Below are 19,358 nucleotides of genomic sequence, written 5' to 3'. Positions count from 1 at the left end.
AATTATTGCCTTTTTAAAAAAAATAGACTTGTAAACTGATTTGTAAATAGATACATATTTTATTATTGGTAGTTTAGATTAGTAACTGAGATTGTTAGTGGCTGTAACCTCAAAGGGGGTTGAAGTAGCGTAAAATTATTGTCCTCCTGAGAGGGTACCTTAGTCCCAAAACTTTCAAAGGTAAATTTTTGCTTACCCGATTTTTAAACATAGAATATTTGTTCCTTTAAATTTCGGCTAAACTTGTCCTACAATCGCCAGCGGCTGAAGGGATGGTGTAAATCCAACTAGGGTCCATGCAGGTAGCAAAGGCACTGTAAGTCCCCATGGTCCCTAGTATGGTGATCTACTTTCAGTTTTTGGCGATCTATAGCCCAATTTTACATTGTATTGTCCAGAAATAATTTTCTACTTTTAATGATACATGTATATGCTAGCTGTAAACGTACTGTCTAGTTGTTTTAGTCAGTAACGCTATTGACTAGGCAGTACCTTATTGACTAGGCAGTAACGCTACTGACGGAGTTTCCTTATTGACGCTAACATATACATAGGTATCATTCGAAGGGTCGGTCCACCTGTCATAAATTGCGTTCGATATAAAACCATCGAATCGTGTTTGAACCACGGGGGTTTCGATCGGCATGACCGAGACGGCATTGAAAAGCCCCAGAACTGACAATATGTCCGATATAGCTGGCACACATGTTAATGCAACCAGTTAAAAACACCACAAAGGTGGCAAAAAGACTGTCAGTGATAAAAAGTCTGTTGAATAGCCAGGGTGTTCCAAAGAAGGTACAAGGAATGAAGATCGTGATTCCTACACGGGTGGCTTGTTTCGAAAACACAGTTGAAAAAATGCGTTCTTACGATGACACCTATGATAGCGAGATGCATGACGAAGAATATCGTCCCTATGAGGTGGAGTCAATTTATTCTAATGGCGCTGATGCACAAACCAAATGCTAGGGACGTGGTTACAGAGCCAGGGACGTGGTTACAGATACAACCCTTATTCAAATGGACACCACGGTTGTCATGGCAGAAGTCGTGGCAGATCTAGAGGTTACTATGGCTACCAATTCAAGGAGCGCCCTTTTTTAGGACGCGGCAGCAGATGGCACACCCAAAGGGGCCACAATAAATAAAGGGGAAGGGGGGGGGGAAGAAAGCAGCAGTAAACCCCCCAACAGGGCCCAGCACAGGCATGGGACCAGGTAGGACAGTTTCATTCTCTGTTACTAGACCACATGCATGTGTTAGATGATGGTGCAGATTTCACAGCTGGCAGCATAGCTTTGTGTTTGATATAGGCTGATATGACTTCAGACAAATACATTTTGAAAAATTGTAAAAGGTCTGAAAATTGAGTTTACATCTATTCCAATTCAGCTGGTTGAACCAAAACAAATTGTATTCAATGAAAAAGAAGTAGAAATCATTGGTCAAGAAATAGACATATTGTTAGAATGTGGTGTAATTGAAAAGGCAATTGAATGTGAAGGTCCGTTTATTTCAAACATTTTCTTGAGATTGAAGGGAAATAGAAAATACAGAGCCATTCTAAATTTTTAAAACTTGATGATATTATATCATCATTTTAAGATGGATAGCTTGCAGTACGTCTTAAATATGCTTAAACCAAATATTTACATGGCTTCAGTTGATTTGACCAATGCATATTACTCAGTGAATGTGCGCGAAACCAGTAGAAAATATCTCCGGTTTAGACGGAATGGTCAAGTATTCTAGTTTACTTGCATGCCAAATGGTTTGTGCCACAGGGATATTCACAAACTACTGAAGCCAGTCTTTGCACAATTAAGAACAGAAGGATTTCAATGTCTTGGCTATATTGATGATACATATACTCAGGGTGACAATTATGTTGATTGCACAGTTTCTGTCGAAGCTATGACAAAATTGTTTTCATTGCTTGGCTTCAAAATTAATATAGAAAAATCCTGTCTTGAGCCTTCTACAATTATCAGATTTCTTGGATTCTTCATCGACTCTGTGAAAATGACAGTCAGAATACCAGATGAAAAGTCATGTTATGTTCAGGGACAATGCTTATCACTTCTTCAGAAACAAGACCATACAATGAAACTATTTTTATAAATATAAACTGGCTATATATATATATATAAGTTGGCGTCCAGATCCTGACGTACTTGCGTAACTTAGTAAAATGACCAGTCAAGAATTTTGAGACCAATTCATTCAACTGGATACATAAATATTAATCATTATTATTTGATACATCTAAGCACTTTTATATTGCAACACTACGCGTGCACTACACCTCGTCATTAAATGTAGAAATACGATGTTAAAGATTGACAACGAATTCAAATTGACAACGAATTCAACTGTGTTTGCAACCTTTCAACAGATTCAGAAAATATTACAAGATCATCAGCATACACAAGCAGAAACTCGAAGGTATATTTTTATCTTTTAGGAATGTCTCCTCAAAATGAACTATCTAATGTCGAATTAGAAGATGTGTAACGAAGATTAGACGTGAAAATGTGTAAATAACTTAATTTATATTTGTATATGTGCCCAAATTAAAGTGTTATCTCAATTGTAATTTGTCAGAGCCTCCAAGTGGGGCGCGCCGTGTTCATTCAGCCATTACAAGTACCGGGAAGACTACGCTCATTGAACCGAGAATCGTCACGACTTTAGCCTTCCCGGCCATGAGGATACAATCGTATCTGTTTTCTCGGACAGTCGGTAGAGATCGGTGTCAAAACCTCAATACACTTTCTTGTAAATATAGTCCTCATTTTTCATCTACCCAACATCTAGAATGCCAATCAAAGAAAACATCAGAACTAGAACTCCCTGGATCTCGAACCCCAAGGGACCATCAAGACAGGTTCGAGATATCGTGTGATTCGAGATTGAAATTCATTGTATACATGCACATTGTGTACACAATACTACATACATTGAACTTGTATACGACAACGTAGAAAACAAAAAATCTCTAGTTTCATTATTTTATTCTTTTCACAGTAATCATAATAATCATCATACACAGATACATAAATAAAAGCATAAATTATGTGTAAATAAAAACTGAATTCTAAAAAATTGTTTTATGTACATGTATCTGTAATAAAAAGTGAATACGCTAAAAAGTCTGACTAAAATATTCACAGAGATGTGAAATATAAGCCAAATATTAAACACTAAAGTTCATTTGTTATATGTAGATGTAATATGAAATTGTTTTGAAACTCGTAGCGAGATTTCCTAAAATGTTGGAAATCGTACGTACAACCCAAGCCGGCAAGAGATCGTCAGAAGTCCACTCAATCGGACCCATGAGAGCCGTTATGCAAACAAACGCACATGTGTGTATTTGAATCGCTTACCGTCTCTGACATTATTCTTATAAGAACCTTCACTTGAGACAACACAATTCTGTTAGCTCTGTTCTTTGTACTTTCAATATGACGATATATATTTTTCATGATTATATAAACAATCACATAATGCAATAAACGATTTAATTACAGGTGGTTTGTTTTTTATCAAGGACCGCAATACGCAGGGTCTGATTGGTATGTGGTGCTTTCGCACATAACAAGCATGGATAGGGGGACGAGTCTACTTGGATGTTACGGAAAGGGGAGAGTGGTGACGAACGATCATGAACAAGGCCGAGATGGGATTGGACACCTTCAACAGGAACACAATTAGTATGTTTGAACCAATCTTTGTTTGACTTTGGAACAACATCTCAAAGCTTTTTGAGATCTGTATGCAACGTAATGGTCACCTGTATCAACGCAAATTGTGGACACAGCAGGATATGGACTTTGCAAATTGAGTTGTTACACTTTCCTTGTTTTGGGGCGTGTTGCTCTTTTTCATGTCACCAGCTATGGAGTGAGTGAGTGAGTTAATATTTAACGCCACAACGGCAATATTTCAGCCGTGACGAGAACAATCTATATATTAAACCTAAACAAATCTGCATCATAAAAACCTGTCAAATGACAGTAAACCGTCAGAGTATCACAGATTTGGATGAATACCAGCATGTTATAATAAAGGTATCACCAGTTATGGGCTTTATGCGGGAATATGATAAAACACGATCCAGTATCTAAATGTGGCATATCCAATAACATGACTTACACAATGGTACATGAAGAACAGTTACTAGTTTCCGGTTATTTAATATTTGTGGAAGTTGATGACCAAATAGAAGTTCATGTGAGTCTATATGCTTTTTAGTTTTGTGAGCACCATGTTCGTGGGCTTAACTACTTCGTATGGCCAACTCTTCAAGCCTTGATACACGTGTAACTCATTCTAGATCTCTAACTCTGGAGCCCATCCTGAGTGTTCTAAGGAGGGAGGCCAGTGAAGGTCCGGGTTAGAATATTGATCTTCAGTAACCCATGAATGTCGTAAGAAGCGATTAATGGGATCGGGTGGTCAGGCTTAATGGCTTGGTTGACACTTGTCATTGGTTCCCAGTTGTGCAGATCGATGCTCATGCTGTTGATCACTGGATTGTCTGGTCCAGACTCGATTATTTACAGACCGCCGCCATATAGCTGGAATATTGCTGAGTGCGGCGTAAAACTAAACTCATTCACACTTAGGAGGGAACATTCATTCCTCATTAACAAGTAAGGTTCTGGTAGAACATACAGGCATCAGTAATGTTGTGGCAATTGTCATGGCACCAATCATGTTCAGGAACATTTTCACACTTCTCAATTCATTTGTGATGTTCTGTAAGTTGTCACCAAATCACATGCATGTCTCCTGATTAGACGGGTGTTAATTCGACATCTACCATTGGTTGTAAGACTCCACTGGAACACTCCTGTCGGGCTGTGAGACCCCAGTCTTCATTGGGCTCCAGAGATTTCTTTAGTTTCTGAAATATTTCATATTGCACAGATTACAAACGGCAAACTAGTATGTGTCTACATTACCACCATGGTAATTGCAATCAGTAGTTTACTTCAACAATTGAAAGCATGAAATTATGTCAGGGATGTTTTCTCCTAACGGAGGTGTACTTAAAGGTCATGATGAAAGGCTCATCCACTTGACACTAGACACCTTCATGTAGTTTGGAGGCACTGAATATTGGACTATCCCTTGTGAACTTAAACTGGTTTTCCAATACAACACAACCATATTATTCATCGAGTTGGCCGCTTTTTACTTCTCAGAATAATCCCCTCTGACGTTCTCACACTTGGTCCACTAAACTGGAGTGCCTAGATGCCTGTCTCAGTTCACCCTTTCAGTTAGTGTGCGAGTCAATATTTTTCGTCATATCGCCAATATTTCAGTCATATCGTGACGAGAACAATTAATTATCAGTAAAGATCAATATTATTGGAAGCTATAAAACTGTTTACGATGAACAGTAAAACTACGAGTGTATCAGATAATGGATATAAAACTAGCATGTAAATAAAACCTTATGCTATAATGCAAGACAATACAATATAGAAACGGGCAATAGCACACCAGCAACTGAAGGAAGATCACCATACTGGAGACCATGGGAACTTATAGTACTTTGGCTACCTGCATGGACACCAGACGGATTTATATCATCCCATCAGCCGTTGTTGATTGCAGTTACATTTAGCCATAACTTATAAACACAAAAATACAGCGTTTTTAAAATTCTGTAAGTATATTTTACCTTGAATGTTTTAGGTCTTAAGTACCCCCATAGGGGGACAATAATTTTACAATACTTCAGCCCCCTGTAAGGATACAGCTACTAACAATCTCAGCTGCTAATCAAACTGCCAATAATAAAATATGTATCTATTATATTTTACAAATCATTGATAAAAAATTACGTAACAATTCTATTTCTTTTAAAAATGAAATAAGTAAATGATAATTGTAGTTAAAAAGATCCCTTACTGCAGTGTTTGAAATAAGACCCGTCCGACAGACCGAGACGGTCTAGATTTCTGACGGACGGTCTAAATTTACAGCTAGCCAGCCCGATGGTCTGGTAAAAATTGTAGATGTTCCATATATCTGAGTAAATTCACCATATTTGGTCTGGTTAAATCCATTTTGGGCTGGTAACATTTTGAAGTTACCAGCCCTGATGTCTGGCTGGGTTTTTGGCTTATTTCATCCACTGCTTACTGTTTTGACATTGAAATACTTATCCCTAGTGATGGAAAAAACCCTTTCAGTTAGAGATACCCCAGAAAGCACGGTGTCAAATAGAGTCCATTTTAATCAAACCAGACTACCCAACAGAGATATGCTGCCTGTATGCCAACTATCTACTTGGTTTCACTACAGCCGGTAAGCATTGGACATACAGCTCAACATAAATGTCAACGTGTTAGTGTGCAGTATCATTATCAGACCCAGAACGTTTCTGCCAGCCCTCATATACACATGTGAAATCGGATGTGTCTTCACAGATATAGTCGTCCTTTACCTGTTTAAGCGTTGTTTCATGTCTGTTAACGATGGTCCAGATGAAGACGACGGGTAGAGGTAGGAGTGAAGCCAAAGATATGAGCCAGCCCACAATTGTTGCCCAGGTGGGATAGATGTAGTCCCCGTACTTGGGTGGCCGGTAGGAATACAGAGAGTAGCAGAACACCACCTGGGTTACGAAACAGAGGACGTTGTAGGATTTCAGTCGAAGGTTATTGATTTCAATAACAGTCACTTCATACAAGAGTGGGTGAGTTTAGTTTTACGCCGCACTCAGCAATATTCCAGTTATATGGCGGCGGTCTGTAAATAATCGAGCCTGGACCAGACAATCCAGTGACAAACATCATGAGCAAATGGTGAATCATGAGGATGAATTCAAATACTATAAGAAGTTATGACAATTTACCTTGCATATGCAACACAATTTTATTCATTGTGAAATGATAGCCGTGTTTTCGAAACATATTTTTTAGATACACAAGTGGTGTGTGAACACATATACTGGGCAAAATAAGTTAGGGATATTGGTATTTTTATGATTTATATTTTATCAGCGTGTCAATGAATAATTAGATTTTTATTCATAATTTCAAAATTTGCATATATACCTAACTATTTTTGTCCAGTATATATCGTGTGTGACTCAAAGTCTAAGATGTAGAAGAAAAAAACATTGCAAAATCTAACTTACAAACAGAAGTAAAGGACACACGAACTTGATACTGATGACCATAAACCTTGTGAGTCTTTGTCCCCACATGCTGGTGATGTCTTCCTGCAGCCTCTCAGTTCCTGGAAGTGAGAGGGGGATGTCACACAGCTCTCAACAATAGTTTATGGAAAAAAAGGTTATAAGAACAGAAACGACAAACCCTTTCCACTTCCATAAGAAGTCTCTGGTAAAAACACATTTGTTTGTACATTTCCGACTATATCACGAGCATGTGTTTATTAGGGGTGACTATTGAGGGGGAAACAACTATTGCGATAGCAACTCACTCACTCAATCTACCTTCAGTTGTTGGCGACCTTTAGCCAATTTTTATATTGTATTGTCCTTATTTGAAATCCAATTTTAGAGGGAGATGCTAGTTTTATGTCTTGATACTGGGATATTCTAGTTGGTTTTACTGTCCTTCGATGACAGGTTTTTATGATTTACATGTTTTTATTGTGAATTCTAAACTTGTTTTAGTCACGATATGGCTGAAATATTGCCGATGTGACTGTAAATCTTAACTCACTCACTCACTATTGCGATAGCGATAGTCCATTGCAACATACTTTTGCGATAGTGTATTGCTACCAACTATTGGAATAGTTTGTTTTTCTCCCTGAAGTGTCTCATTTCAAGTCATTTCCCAAATGAATGTATAGTTTATATGAAATAAATGAAGCTGAAGTAGTGTCAGTCTCTTTTAATAACTGAGAAGAAACTTGAAATCCAGATCAAGATTATTTAAGAGGAAATGGGGCGGATAACTGTAAATCAAAGTGAACGAACCTGGTGCTTCCTGTATTTTGCGCTGATCATTTACCAACGGAAGTCAATTACTAAACTATCAATAGTCACACATGCTATCGATGCATCGATAGTTTTTCGTTTCTCCCATCGATTAATTGCTTTCGGAGACTCAACAATTGCAATCCATGATAGTTCGATGAATCATTACAGCCCTAGTGTTTATGCATCACTACCAAACAGTGAAAATGTCAGGTGTTCGTTAAAAAGGAGAACGAATGCACCGGTGGCACAGGGAAATGCTAGTCAGTTGTTAAAAAAGTAGTGAACGTGTAATAGAAGGCAAAATAGGGAAATACATCGGGCAACATTTCTGTCTGTTATGCGTCAAATCTAAATACCAACCTCTAAACCTCAAACCTCAAATATTGTTTTTTCATACAGTTTTGTGGAGAGTTTGTTGTCACTTTGAATCTTTATGCATATATCTGAACATGTAACATATGATGCGGTTTCCTGTATTTCTAATTCAGGCAAGTTAACCAGTGGAAGGGAACTGGTAATTTGAAGGATGTTGAATCATTTGTGGTACACCTGAACCTTAAGTTAAACATCTTGGACATATAATATTTTGATTTTGCCATATGAAGAAAGAATATGCATGAAGTAACAGATCCGCAAGGTGGGGAGTCCGGGTTGAGCCCGTGGGATGCCTACTTCTTGTCTGAATGTTTTACTCAGAAACGTTACGTAGGTGTTGAATGTACATTGTATATATCAATGAGGATGTCCAGCATGTCATGTATTGTTCTCACAGACAAATGCAGATGACATTACTTTTATATTATAACTTACGTTGATAGGATTCTGGCGACGCTAATGGACGCATGTATTGCCAACGCCCGGGAGGGAATTATCCCAGGAAGTAACCCCCTTGCTAGTATTGCCGACCTCGTACATACATACCTTGGTCCATGTCATGTACACCAGAAACAATTATGGACACTCTGCGTAAAAAGTAATGAATATAGATGCGCCGTAGTACCTAACGACATACTCCACCGGAACAGAGATAATAACTTCATATCAACAACAGTAATCAGATGTTTGTCTGTGTCTGTGAGTTTGTATCGTGAAGCAAATTATTTACATGTGTGTCATACATAATTCATCTTGAGTGTTATCTTTTAGCTTCCAACTCACTTACCATTTCAATCCGAGAATGGCAGAATAATGCTAAAGTCTTACCATAGTGAATGAGTGAGTTAAAATTTATAGTCACTTTGGCAATATTTCAGCCATATCGTGACCTAATTAGGCCATGTTCAATATTTTATCGTGTTATATCTTAAAATCTGTCTGCGAAGGAGAGTAAAAGAACTAGAATATCACAGTTAGAGATTTAAAACTAGCATGTGCCTTCAAAGTTTATACTATTTAGGACATTACAATATAAAAGCAGATTATAGATCACCAGCAGCTGAAGTTAGATCACCATACTAGGGACAATGGGGACTTACTACCTGCATGGACCCCAGCTGGTTTTACACCATTCCTTCAGCCACTGGTGATTGTAATGAAATTCTTACCATAGCACCAGCCAACTACAATGCACTCCAACATGGCGAACATGGCGATAGAAGGAAAGTATGCGTACCAGTCCACCAGCGTCACTGCATATATACCACCCTAAAATACACATTAGCATTGAGTCACATGTTAAAAGGGTGAAATAAATGATATACGCGCAATCTGTCTGAATCATATATATCAGAGGCTTATCAGAGGTAAAATCATATGAATGAATCAGTCAATCAGTGCTGAAACTTTGTCTTTGCGAGTTTGATTAGTATGTTCTGTTTTACCGGTAGAAATGAATGCACGATCCATGAAAATGCGATGTAATTTGGGGCGGTAGGGTAGCCTTGTGGTTAAAGCATCCGCACGAAGACCCGGGTTCGAATCCCCACATGGGTACAATGTGTGAAGCCCATTTCTGGTGTCCCCGCCGTGATATTGCTGGCATATTGCTAAAAGCGGCGCCAAACTAAACTCACTCATTCTATGTAATTAAGTGTTGAAAGATGCGTAACGCAGCCCCAGGCAAGAGACCAATCATACGACGTTAGTGAATAATCGAATCTGGTCTTATCAGTCCTGTTACTGGTGTCATGAGCAATTGGGGAGTTAAACTTACTTGGGACACATAAATTAGACTGAACAGCAGCAGACTAAGGATTACTGCAGCGTTAACCAGCCAGTGTCGCTTTGTGAGTTGGGGAAGCAGGTCCTCTATCGCAGCTACGATCAGTTCGATGCTTGGGACCTAAGAAGAGGTAAATAGGATAGACCACATCACAGAATGATCGACAAATAAAACCTTTTTACGTAAGGGTAAATAATAACTTTGAGGTCTTTATACATTGAGTAAGTGAGTTAAAATTAACATCCCGTCAGCATTATGTCTGTCATATAGGGACGAGAAGAGTTAAACATTAGCACGTTATCGCTTTTTGAATCTAAAGACTAGCAATTTCAAATAATAAAATATTCTGTTCAGAAAAATCAATGTTACATGTAATGCTATTAGAATACCAACAACCACAATTGGACCAAAGGAGTTCCAATTATAACCAAAACAAATGAAATCGTGTCAAGATTATTAGAATCACAGAACTTTCTCTGGTCGTGTAGATACTCAATCCACTAGCCCTGGGAGATATTTCGTAGCCAATGGCGTCACTCCACACTTACCTTATAGTCAATAGCCTGTGGTATAAGTGTGACACACTCATTCACTCTAAACTTACCATAGAATCTATGGCCAGCGTCATCATTGAGACAAACTCATTCACTCTAAACTTACCGTTGAATCTATAGCCAGTGTTATAATTGAGACAAACTCATTCACTCTAAACTTACCATAGAATATATAGCCAGTGTTACCATTGAGACAAACTCTTTCACTTTAAACTTACCGTTGAATCTATAGCCAGTGTCATCATTGAGACAAACTCATTCACTTTAACCTTACCGTTGAATCTATAGCCCGTGTTATAATTGAGACAAACTCATTCACTTTAAAAATACCGTTGAATCTATAGCCAGTGTCATCATTGAGACAAACACATTCACTTTAAACTTACCATAGCATGTATAGCCAGCGTCATCATTGAGACAAACTCATTCACGTTAAACTTACCATAGAATCTATAGCCAGCGTCATCATTGGGACAAACTCATTCACTCTAAACTTACCATAGAATCTATGGCCAGTGTTATCATTTAGACAAACTCATTCACTTTAAACTTACCGTTGAATCTATAGCCAGTGTCATCATTGGGACAAACTCATGCACTCTAAACTTACCGTAGAATCTATAGCCAGTGTCATCATTGAGACAAACTCATTCACTCTAAACTTACCGTAGAATCTATAGCCAGCGTCATCATTGAGACAAACTCATGCACTCTAAACTTACCATAGAATCTATAGTCAGTGTCATCATTGAGACAAACTAATTCACTTTAAACTTACCGTAGAATCTATAGCCAGTGTCATCATTGAGACAAACTCATTCACTCCAAACTTACCGTAGAATCTATAGCTAGTGCCATCATTGAGACAAACTAATTCACTTTAAACTTACCGTAGAATCTATAGCCAGTGTCATCATTGTGACAAACTCATTAACTTTAAACTTACCGTAGAGTCTATAGCCAGTGTATATGAATAACTCACTCTAAACGTACCATAGAATCTATAGCCAGTGTCATCATTGTGACAAACGTCAACACAGACCACAACTGGGGCATCGGGAGGGAAGAAAGGACATCGGGGTATACTATAAATGCAAGGTTGTATCCTGAAAAGACACAACACCATATCCAGCCAAGCGCATTGTACAATTGCCTGTAAGGCAAAAACATTTCTGAAAAACATGTATCGTTCTTATACCATAACAGCATCCGAACCAGGCAAACGGATGGATAATATTATGTGAATCTCTTACTTACAGTTAATGAATAGGTTGTTGTGGGTCTGTTCTAGCCTGGGATTCACACAGGGTTATGCTTTACTAACTTTCCTGATACCAGTGAAGCTTCGGGTGAGAATCGGTCTCAGCAGCTCATGCTTGTCGTAAGAGGTTCACCCATGTCATCGTATCCAAATTGTGTAGATCAATACTATTGATGTTGATCACTGCATTATCTGGCCCAGATTCGATTTTTGAAACAGACCACTGTCCTATTGCTGAGTGTCGTGTTGAACAAAGTTTCCTGGGTGACTTACCCGATGACTCGAAGGCATCTACCTTTACACCACGTAAGTAGGCAACGTGGCCTACGCAGGCAAAGAAGGCAAAGCCGATAAAGATGCTGGCGAAACAGTCCATCAGGCAAACTAGTATTGCATCCCTAGAAGGTAAAAAAGTCGAAATCATACAATACAGTATTGATATTAATGTGAGTGAGTTAAAATTTTACATCGCATCGGCAATATTACAGCCATATAGCAATGAAAACAAGGTAATCATTTTAAAATATCTGTCGACAAAAGACAGTAAAACCAAAAAGACTATCACAGATAGATGTATTTAAAACTAGTAATTAAATCTAAAATACTTTAACTATAGAGGACGATACAATATAAAAACAGGCAACAACTGAAGGCAGATCACCAAACTAGGGACCATCGGGACTTACAGTGCCTTTGCTACCTGCATGGACCCTGGTTGGATTTACACCATCCCTTCAGCCGCTGGTGATTGTAGGTAAAGTTTAGCCGAATTTTAAAAGAACAAAAATATTACGTTTAAAAATCCGGTAAGCTTAGATTTAATATTGAAAGTTTTGGGACTTACGTACCCTCTCAGGAGGAGAATAATGTGTACGATACTTTAACCCCCCTTTGAGGGTACAGCCACTAACAATCCCAGTTGCTAATTCATACTACCATGTTTGAAATACCATTTACCTATTTACAAAACATATTATTCAAAATTTATCTAATAATTCTATTTCCTTTAAAACTGCAATTATTAAATGGTAATTAACATTATTAAAACGATCCTTCAATATTTTGACATTGAAATATTTATCCCTTGTGATGGAAAAATCAATACAGTCAAGCAGGACAATCTTGACGTGGATTCTTTCATCACAAGGGATACAAAACGGAGGATCATCACCTTTATGCAAATATTCATGTGTATATCTTGTGTGGCCAATACGACATCGTCGCATGATGTCCTCTTCAAATCTGGACCAACCCAAGTAGGTGTAACCAATATAGGGTTTTATTGCATGTAATTTATTGATACCTATTTGGGTCTCCCACTTCTTCTGCATCAGATCACGGATGTAAGTTCTAATGCTAGCTTTATAATCAGAGAATGGAATAAGAAGTGGCGTCACAGATTTGTTGAGTGCTGCCTTAGCAGCAAAATCAGCCATTGTCTTCCCAGAAACACCAACATGGCTGGGTAACCAATAAAAGACGATGTCGTATAGGCCAGTAGCAAGATCTTTATATAGTTAAAAAATCTCAATTAAAAGAAAGATTTTTAATAGCCTGAAGGCAAGAAAGAGAGTCTTTATGTTATTTATATTATATATTGTTTATATTTAGGATGTCTATTAATATATTTAAGAGCTGTTAGTATTGCATTTGCTTCTGCTGTGGATATTGAGCTGTTATTTGGTAATCGAGAAGATATTGTTCTGGATCCAATGACAGTGGCACAAGCAACTGCGCCACTATCCTTGGACCCATCTGTAAATAAGGATTTGTATGTATTATATGTACTTTTTAATTGATTATATTTTTGTTTATATTGTAATTCATTAGTTTCTGATTTCTAATGCTTTGTCAGTTTAAGGTCAACCTTGTGGCTTCACTAATTGCCAAGAAGGAGAAGAAAGAAGACGGGAAGGAGATATATTCGAAAATTTAAAGCCGTTTTCAAGACGCCATTTATTTATTTTGTTTAAACACAACTGCAGTAGCCGTTTAATAGTATGCATATTTTTACCGCGAAAAGAATTGTTAACATTATCAACAAAAAGTGATCCATCAATTGAATCATTTAAAACCTTTGATAAACTGTTGATCTTAATACTAAACAATGTTACAGACAAAATACTGCCTTGAGGGACACCCTGATCCTGATTATAATGGTCATACAGGGTTGAACCCACTCGGACTTGAAATTGCCTGTCTTTTAAAAACTGTGATATAACAGAGGTAAACGACACCTTAAACCAAAATCATGTAAATCCTTCAAAATGCCATGACTTCCAGGTGGTATCGTATGCTTTCTCGAGGTCGAAGAATATCGATACTGCATGTTGTTTATTTACTATTGCATTTTTGACAAAGGATTCTAAACGTTCCAAATGATCAATGGTACTACGATTTTTCATGAAACCACATTGAATATTTGTTATAAGGTTATTGGTTTCAAGATACCATGTTAATCTATTGTTAACCATTCGTTCCTTGGTTATACAGACACAACTCGTTAAAGAGATTCGTCTGTAATTAGATGGATCAGTATGATCCCGGCCAGGCTTTGGAATAGAGACGACAAGGGCATTACACCACGAAGTTGGGACATTCCCTCTGGTCCATATCATATCAAATATATTTAGCAGCGTTTCCAAACATGATTCGGGCAAATGCTTCAGGAGCTGATAGTGGATATCATCAGCCCCTGTTGCTGTATCATGAGCTTGCTCAAGGGCGGTATGTAGTTCATGTAGTGAAAATGGTTTTTTTCCTTCTCCTGTTGTTTCTGATGTTTTTGAAACTCAGGGACATAATTTGATGATGAAGAATGTTTGGCAAGAGTTTCGCAAATTGTATTTGCTATTTCAGCTTTATAAGTTAATAGATTATCACCATCCTTCAGATGATGAACAGTAGATTTGGAATCTTTGCCCTTTATTCTTTGGATCATGTTCTACACCTTTGACATAGGTGTACGTGAATTTTTTTGGGAAACATAATTTCGCCAAGACTGACGCTTATTTTGTTTAAAAGCACGTCTAGCCTTGGTACTAGTAATTTTGACTTTGTCTAGATTTGATATTAATGTGCTAAACAGTTAGTAGTTGTGTAAATGCTTTGAAATATACACACATCCTGTACTGAATGTTATATAACCAGTTTGGTTACCCTTCACGCCAAACAGATGATGTGTCTGGGGATGTTCGAGAGGGTGTTCTTTTGCGTTTTGTGTTTCTCTCAATCCCCGTGAAGCGAAAAATTACAAGAAAGATATTACAAAGCTAGGTACAAGGTTACTTCCTTTTTTTTAACACTTCTTATCTTTGCAATATACACAGGGACACAGGATGCAATTCAACCAACAAAGAAAAGGCATTTCAATAGTACATATTATCTTTCTTTGAAAACAATTTGGGGCGGTGGGGTAGCCTTGTGGATAACGCATTTGCTCACGATAACGGCCCGGGTTCGATTGGTACATGCTTACAATATGCGAAGCCAATTTCTGAGGATCTCTACCGTGATATTGCTGGAATATTGCTACAAACGGCCTAAAACCCATGATTACACAATGCCATAGAGTAGGTGGTCAAATGTAATATACTCAGCAGCAAAAAAAAAGAAGGTCAGCACGAATTCAAAATTAGATAGGCACTGTAATCAAATCATTACAGAAATTGATATAATAAGCGGATCAAAAACACCTTTTGTGTACAATATCTTGATACATCAATGAATAAATCAGCACAATTTCAAGACATTACGTGAACGTTTGCAGTTCATTCAGACTCTTGACTTCAGTATCTAGTGTGACCACCACGAGCGGCAATAACTGCAGCACAGCTTCTATGCATGGAGTGCACCAATCGATTGATGAAAGCCACTGGCACCTGGAACCACACTCTGAGAAAGGCCTGGCGCAATACATCGGCTGTGTTCGGCCTTGGTATGACATTATTCAGACTCCTCTGAATTCCATCCTAAAGATGTTCAATTGGGTTTAAATCAGGACTAAGGGCTGGCCACTGCATAGTGTTGCTACCGTTCTGCTGTAGGAAGTCTCGAGTAGCTCTGGCAGTAAGGGCCTGGGCAGTATGGGCCTGGGCGTTATCATGCTGGAAAATGTCCGGTGACGTGCGAAATGTGGTATGGCGTGGGGTCTGAGAGCTTGGTTGATGTAGCGCACCGCTGTGATGCCACCTCCTCTCCCTTGACCAAGGTTCTGGAACACCACAGGACCCACTCTCTGGTTCAGGCCTATTCCACCCCATACCATGATGCTTGCACCTCCCAATGAGTCTCTTTCCATAACACACTGGTCTGAGTAACGCTTGCCACCTCGTCGCCATATTTTTGTTCTGCCAACTGCAGTTGATACGCAGTACCGACTCTCATCTGTGAACAGAAAAGTTCTCCATATCTCTGTATCGCCAATTTTGGTGTTGTAGGGCAAACTGTTGGGCCGATGACGAGGGGTGAGGTTAGGTCCACGGTAAGGTCTACGGCAATGGAGGTTCACGCAGTTAAGACGTCGGCGTACTGTATCAGTACTGATTTGTCTTCCGTGTGTTCCCACTGCCTGGCGTGCTGTTTCGGATGTCTGCATGAAAGGATTCTGTACATGCTGTCGCACAACATGGCGGTCTTCTCGTCTTGTGGTCACCCTTGGTCTGCCAGTACGGGGGCGATCATTTGTGGTGTTGGTGGCCCGGAAACGTTGCTGCAGCCTGCAGATGGTCCGAACGTTGACCTGGAAGTGATTGGCAACGGCTTGTGCAGTGTGGCCAGCTTCTAGTCTTCCTAGCGCCTGGTTCCTCTGAGCTGTCTTGAGTCGCGGCATCCTGCTGACGTTGTAATGTTAATGTTTCAACCAGGTTTGGGGGTGCATTTCATAGGGCTGGTCCTTGTGAACAGCACGTGCAGCATGAGTTGCATGAAAAACATGGAGAACACCGTACCATCTCCGAGATCATTTCCTGGGTTCCATTCTGAGTTTGGGAATGAATGTCTTTGCTCAGGTAAAGTTGGAGATGTTGTCAAAAATATACAATCAAAACATTACAGTAATCCGTTTCTGCGACGGAAAATTCCAAACTGGTGTTTCTTTTGCTGCCTGGTATATTTGTTATATTATGGATTACACGTTCTTAGTAAAGTACAGATTCTAGTACTTTTTCGTTGGGTTCAGTCCCATCCGGGATTCGAACCCACACCCTCAGAGTCGGGCACCTAATCGCCTGGGGCATATGGGACATAAAACCCAATTCAATATCTCACTCACTTTGAAACAATGTTTTAACTAAAACGTAAGGAGTATTGACTTTGTCGATTTTATCCCGATATCGGTTGACGATTTTTAACGAGATGATATTTAGTCAACTTACCAAGCTTTGAACGCCGTAAAGGATATGATTAACTTGATAGAGCCAGCCAATACTCAACGTAAAAGGTAGATACTGAATAGGGGACAAAAACACCTCGAGCGAATAGAAAATACCTGAAACAGTTGTTCTTCAGCCTGTTGTGTCCAGACATAGTGATGATGCATCCCATGCCAATACCTATTGTATACAGGGAGAAGCTGCAGGATTGAACCCACATCTACAACGATAAAGTAGTCAGTGCTATGACTAATGCTTATTTTCCTCCATTTCTTGTATTCAACTGGATCATTCTTATCCAATATGATCGCAACCAGCACGGATCCCCTACTGCATCTAGTTTCGATTACGTGACTAGACTAGTCCATGACAAAACTTAAGAAGTGTCATTAACATATCAAGACTATGGACCTCGTACAGTTTCAATCCACTACAATCATGTTAGATAATTATGACAAGCATACCATCAGCTGACTTCGTCGGCTATCATTTAGACGATGTGTTCGGTGGATTTTTTGCTCAATGAATCATTCAACCTCAGTTTTAAAAAATGCCCGATGTATTACGTAGCGAGTATAAATAAGATTCCAAAACTGGCTTTCAACTATTAATTGATATATCTTGTCCAGGATGGCACAGTTTGAGTTAAAACAAAAAAATGCTTGGGCACGTCTCAGGTCAAGGCTTACATAGGGGTCTGTAAGTTTCTCAAACTTTGGAAAGATGTAATAATACATTCCTTCTAAGGAACCCGGAAGTAGACATCCCCGGATGAGGAAGACGGTTACGAGGATGAAAGGAACAGCAACGGTGACGTACACAAGCTGAAAAATTAAATCTCAGTGAAGGAATTCGCAGGTGTTATAGAAATATTATCCCTCCTCCTTGCATGAGAAACAAACCGTGTTGAAACATAGGACATATTGACGCAGGGCACGAACAAATATTATGAAATCTTGCCTTTAGTGAGCGATCGTTCTTCTTCATTAGATGATGGATGTGTGTGATTTGCCTCTTTCAGCATTTTCTTTTAAGGTATCACGCTGTGCCAAATTAAGAATGGGAATTTAAACGCAGCTGACAATTCACAATGCTATGGACCTAGTGGTATTGTTCCGGTGATGACATATGCAGATTATTTCCCAGCAAACCTTGCATAAGTCATAAAACCCGCACCGCACTGCAAAGTCCCTTCGCTCAACATATTGTGTAAGCCTCAGTCTCAGTAACAGATATTTTATCTTCTTGTTGTTTGTTGTTTAAAGCTGCACTAAGCAATATTCCAGCTATATGGCGGCGGTCTGTAAATAATGGACCAGACAATCCAGTGATCAACAGCATGACCATCGATCTACGCAATTGGGATATGTGTCAACCAAGTCAGCCAACCTGACCACTTGATCCCGATATTTGCCTTTTATGACAAGTATGGGTTGCTGAAGACCAATTCTAACCCGTGTCTTCACCGGTATTAAATTGTCCTCTGTTTGGGGTTGATTATGTTCTTTAAATTACCTTTCCTGACACCTTTATTCCCTGGAATATCCACAAGAATAGAATGACATAGGTGACGGCCAAACATCCAGCTAGATGCCATCTTATGCTTCCCAGATTTTCAAGACCATCCGTCGCTCCAAGAACATTGATTCTGATGAAGGAGAACCGCTCAATGTCACAGTCAATTCACATCTTCTATTAAAAGAACATATTTCCAGTATCCTATACTTGTCCTAAAGTCAAAGCCTGTGATAAGATATGTGACAGATGTTTAAATCAAGTCTTCAGTTCTCTTGATGTTGTTTTACTTTTCGTGATAAACACTCAAAATGTGACAAATTGTAAACAATCTCACTCCCTTACAGTCAAGTTCTTAATCACTTCTTTGATTGGCATTTTAGAAGTTGAGGAGATGAGGACAATGTTTATGGATATACAACTTCTTTATTCTGTATACGCGACGTTTCGACATATATTCTCGCATATACAGAATAAAGGTCGGATGTCCATAAAAATTGTCCTCATTCTTCAA

The 19,358-nt window shown here is 38.8% G+C and overlaps 1 protein-coding gene across 1 annotated transcript; it reads right to left on the bottom strand.

Annotated features, from left to right (window-relative positions):
* Positions 1-4,517: 4,517 nt before the first annotated feature.
* Positions 4,518-17,493, bottom strand: LOC124267991 (sodium- and chloride-dependent neutral and basic amino acid transporter B(0+)-like). The gene is made up of 8 exons (XM_046702994.1): positions 17,446-17,493; positions 12,231-12,355; positions 11,690-11,802; positions 10,134-10,262; positions 9,526-9,625; positions 7,166-7,266; positions 6,470-6,640; positions 4,518-4,915 (listed from the first exon to the last, which is right to left on the bottom strand). Exons 1-8 carry the CDS (start codon positions 17,481-17,483, stop codon positions 4,805-4,807), a joined length of 888 nt encoding a protein of 295 aa, XP_046558950.1. The 5' UTR covers positions 17,484-17,493; the 3' UTR covers positions 4,518-4,804.
* Between the last annotated feature and the right edge of the window lie 1,865 nt (positions 17,494-19,358).

The sequence above is a fragment of the Haliotis rubra genome, unplaced genomic scaffold (assembly GCF_003918875.1).
Source record: "Haliotis rubra isolate DU_JTF1 unplaced genomic scaffold, ASM391887v1 Scf1352, whole genome shotgun sequence".
Classification (NCBI taxonomy): domain Eukaryota; kingdom Metazoa; phylum Mollusca; class Gastropoda; order Lepetellida; family Haliotidae; genus Haliotis; species Haliotis rubra.
The sequence above is the reverse complement of the archived record's forward strand: the minus strand, read 5'-3'. Positions and strand labels throughout refer to the sequence as shown.

What these genes read in the sequence shown, in the direction of transcription:
- LOC124267991 (XM_046702994.1), bottom strand. Translation starts at nt 17,483, where the DNA reads ATGTCTGGACACAACAGGCTGAAGAACAACTGTTTCAG. An exon ending in CTGAAGAACAACTGTTTCAG is followed by an intron (nt 12,356 to 17,445) that starts GTATTTTCTATT and finishes TTTACCTTCTAG; the next exon opens with GGATGCAATACTAGTTTGCC. An exon ending in GTCTAATTTATGTGTCCCAA is followed by an intron (nt 9,626 to 10,133) that starts GTAAGTTTAACT and finishes TGTGTATTTTAG; the next exon opens with GGTGGTATATATGCAGTGAC.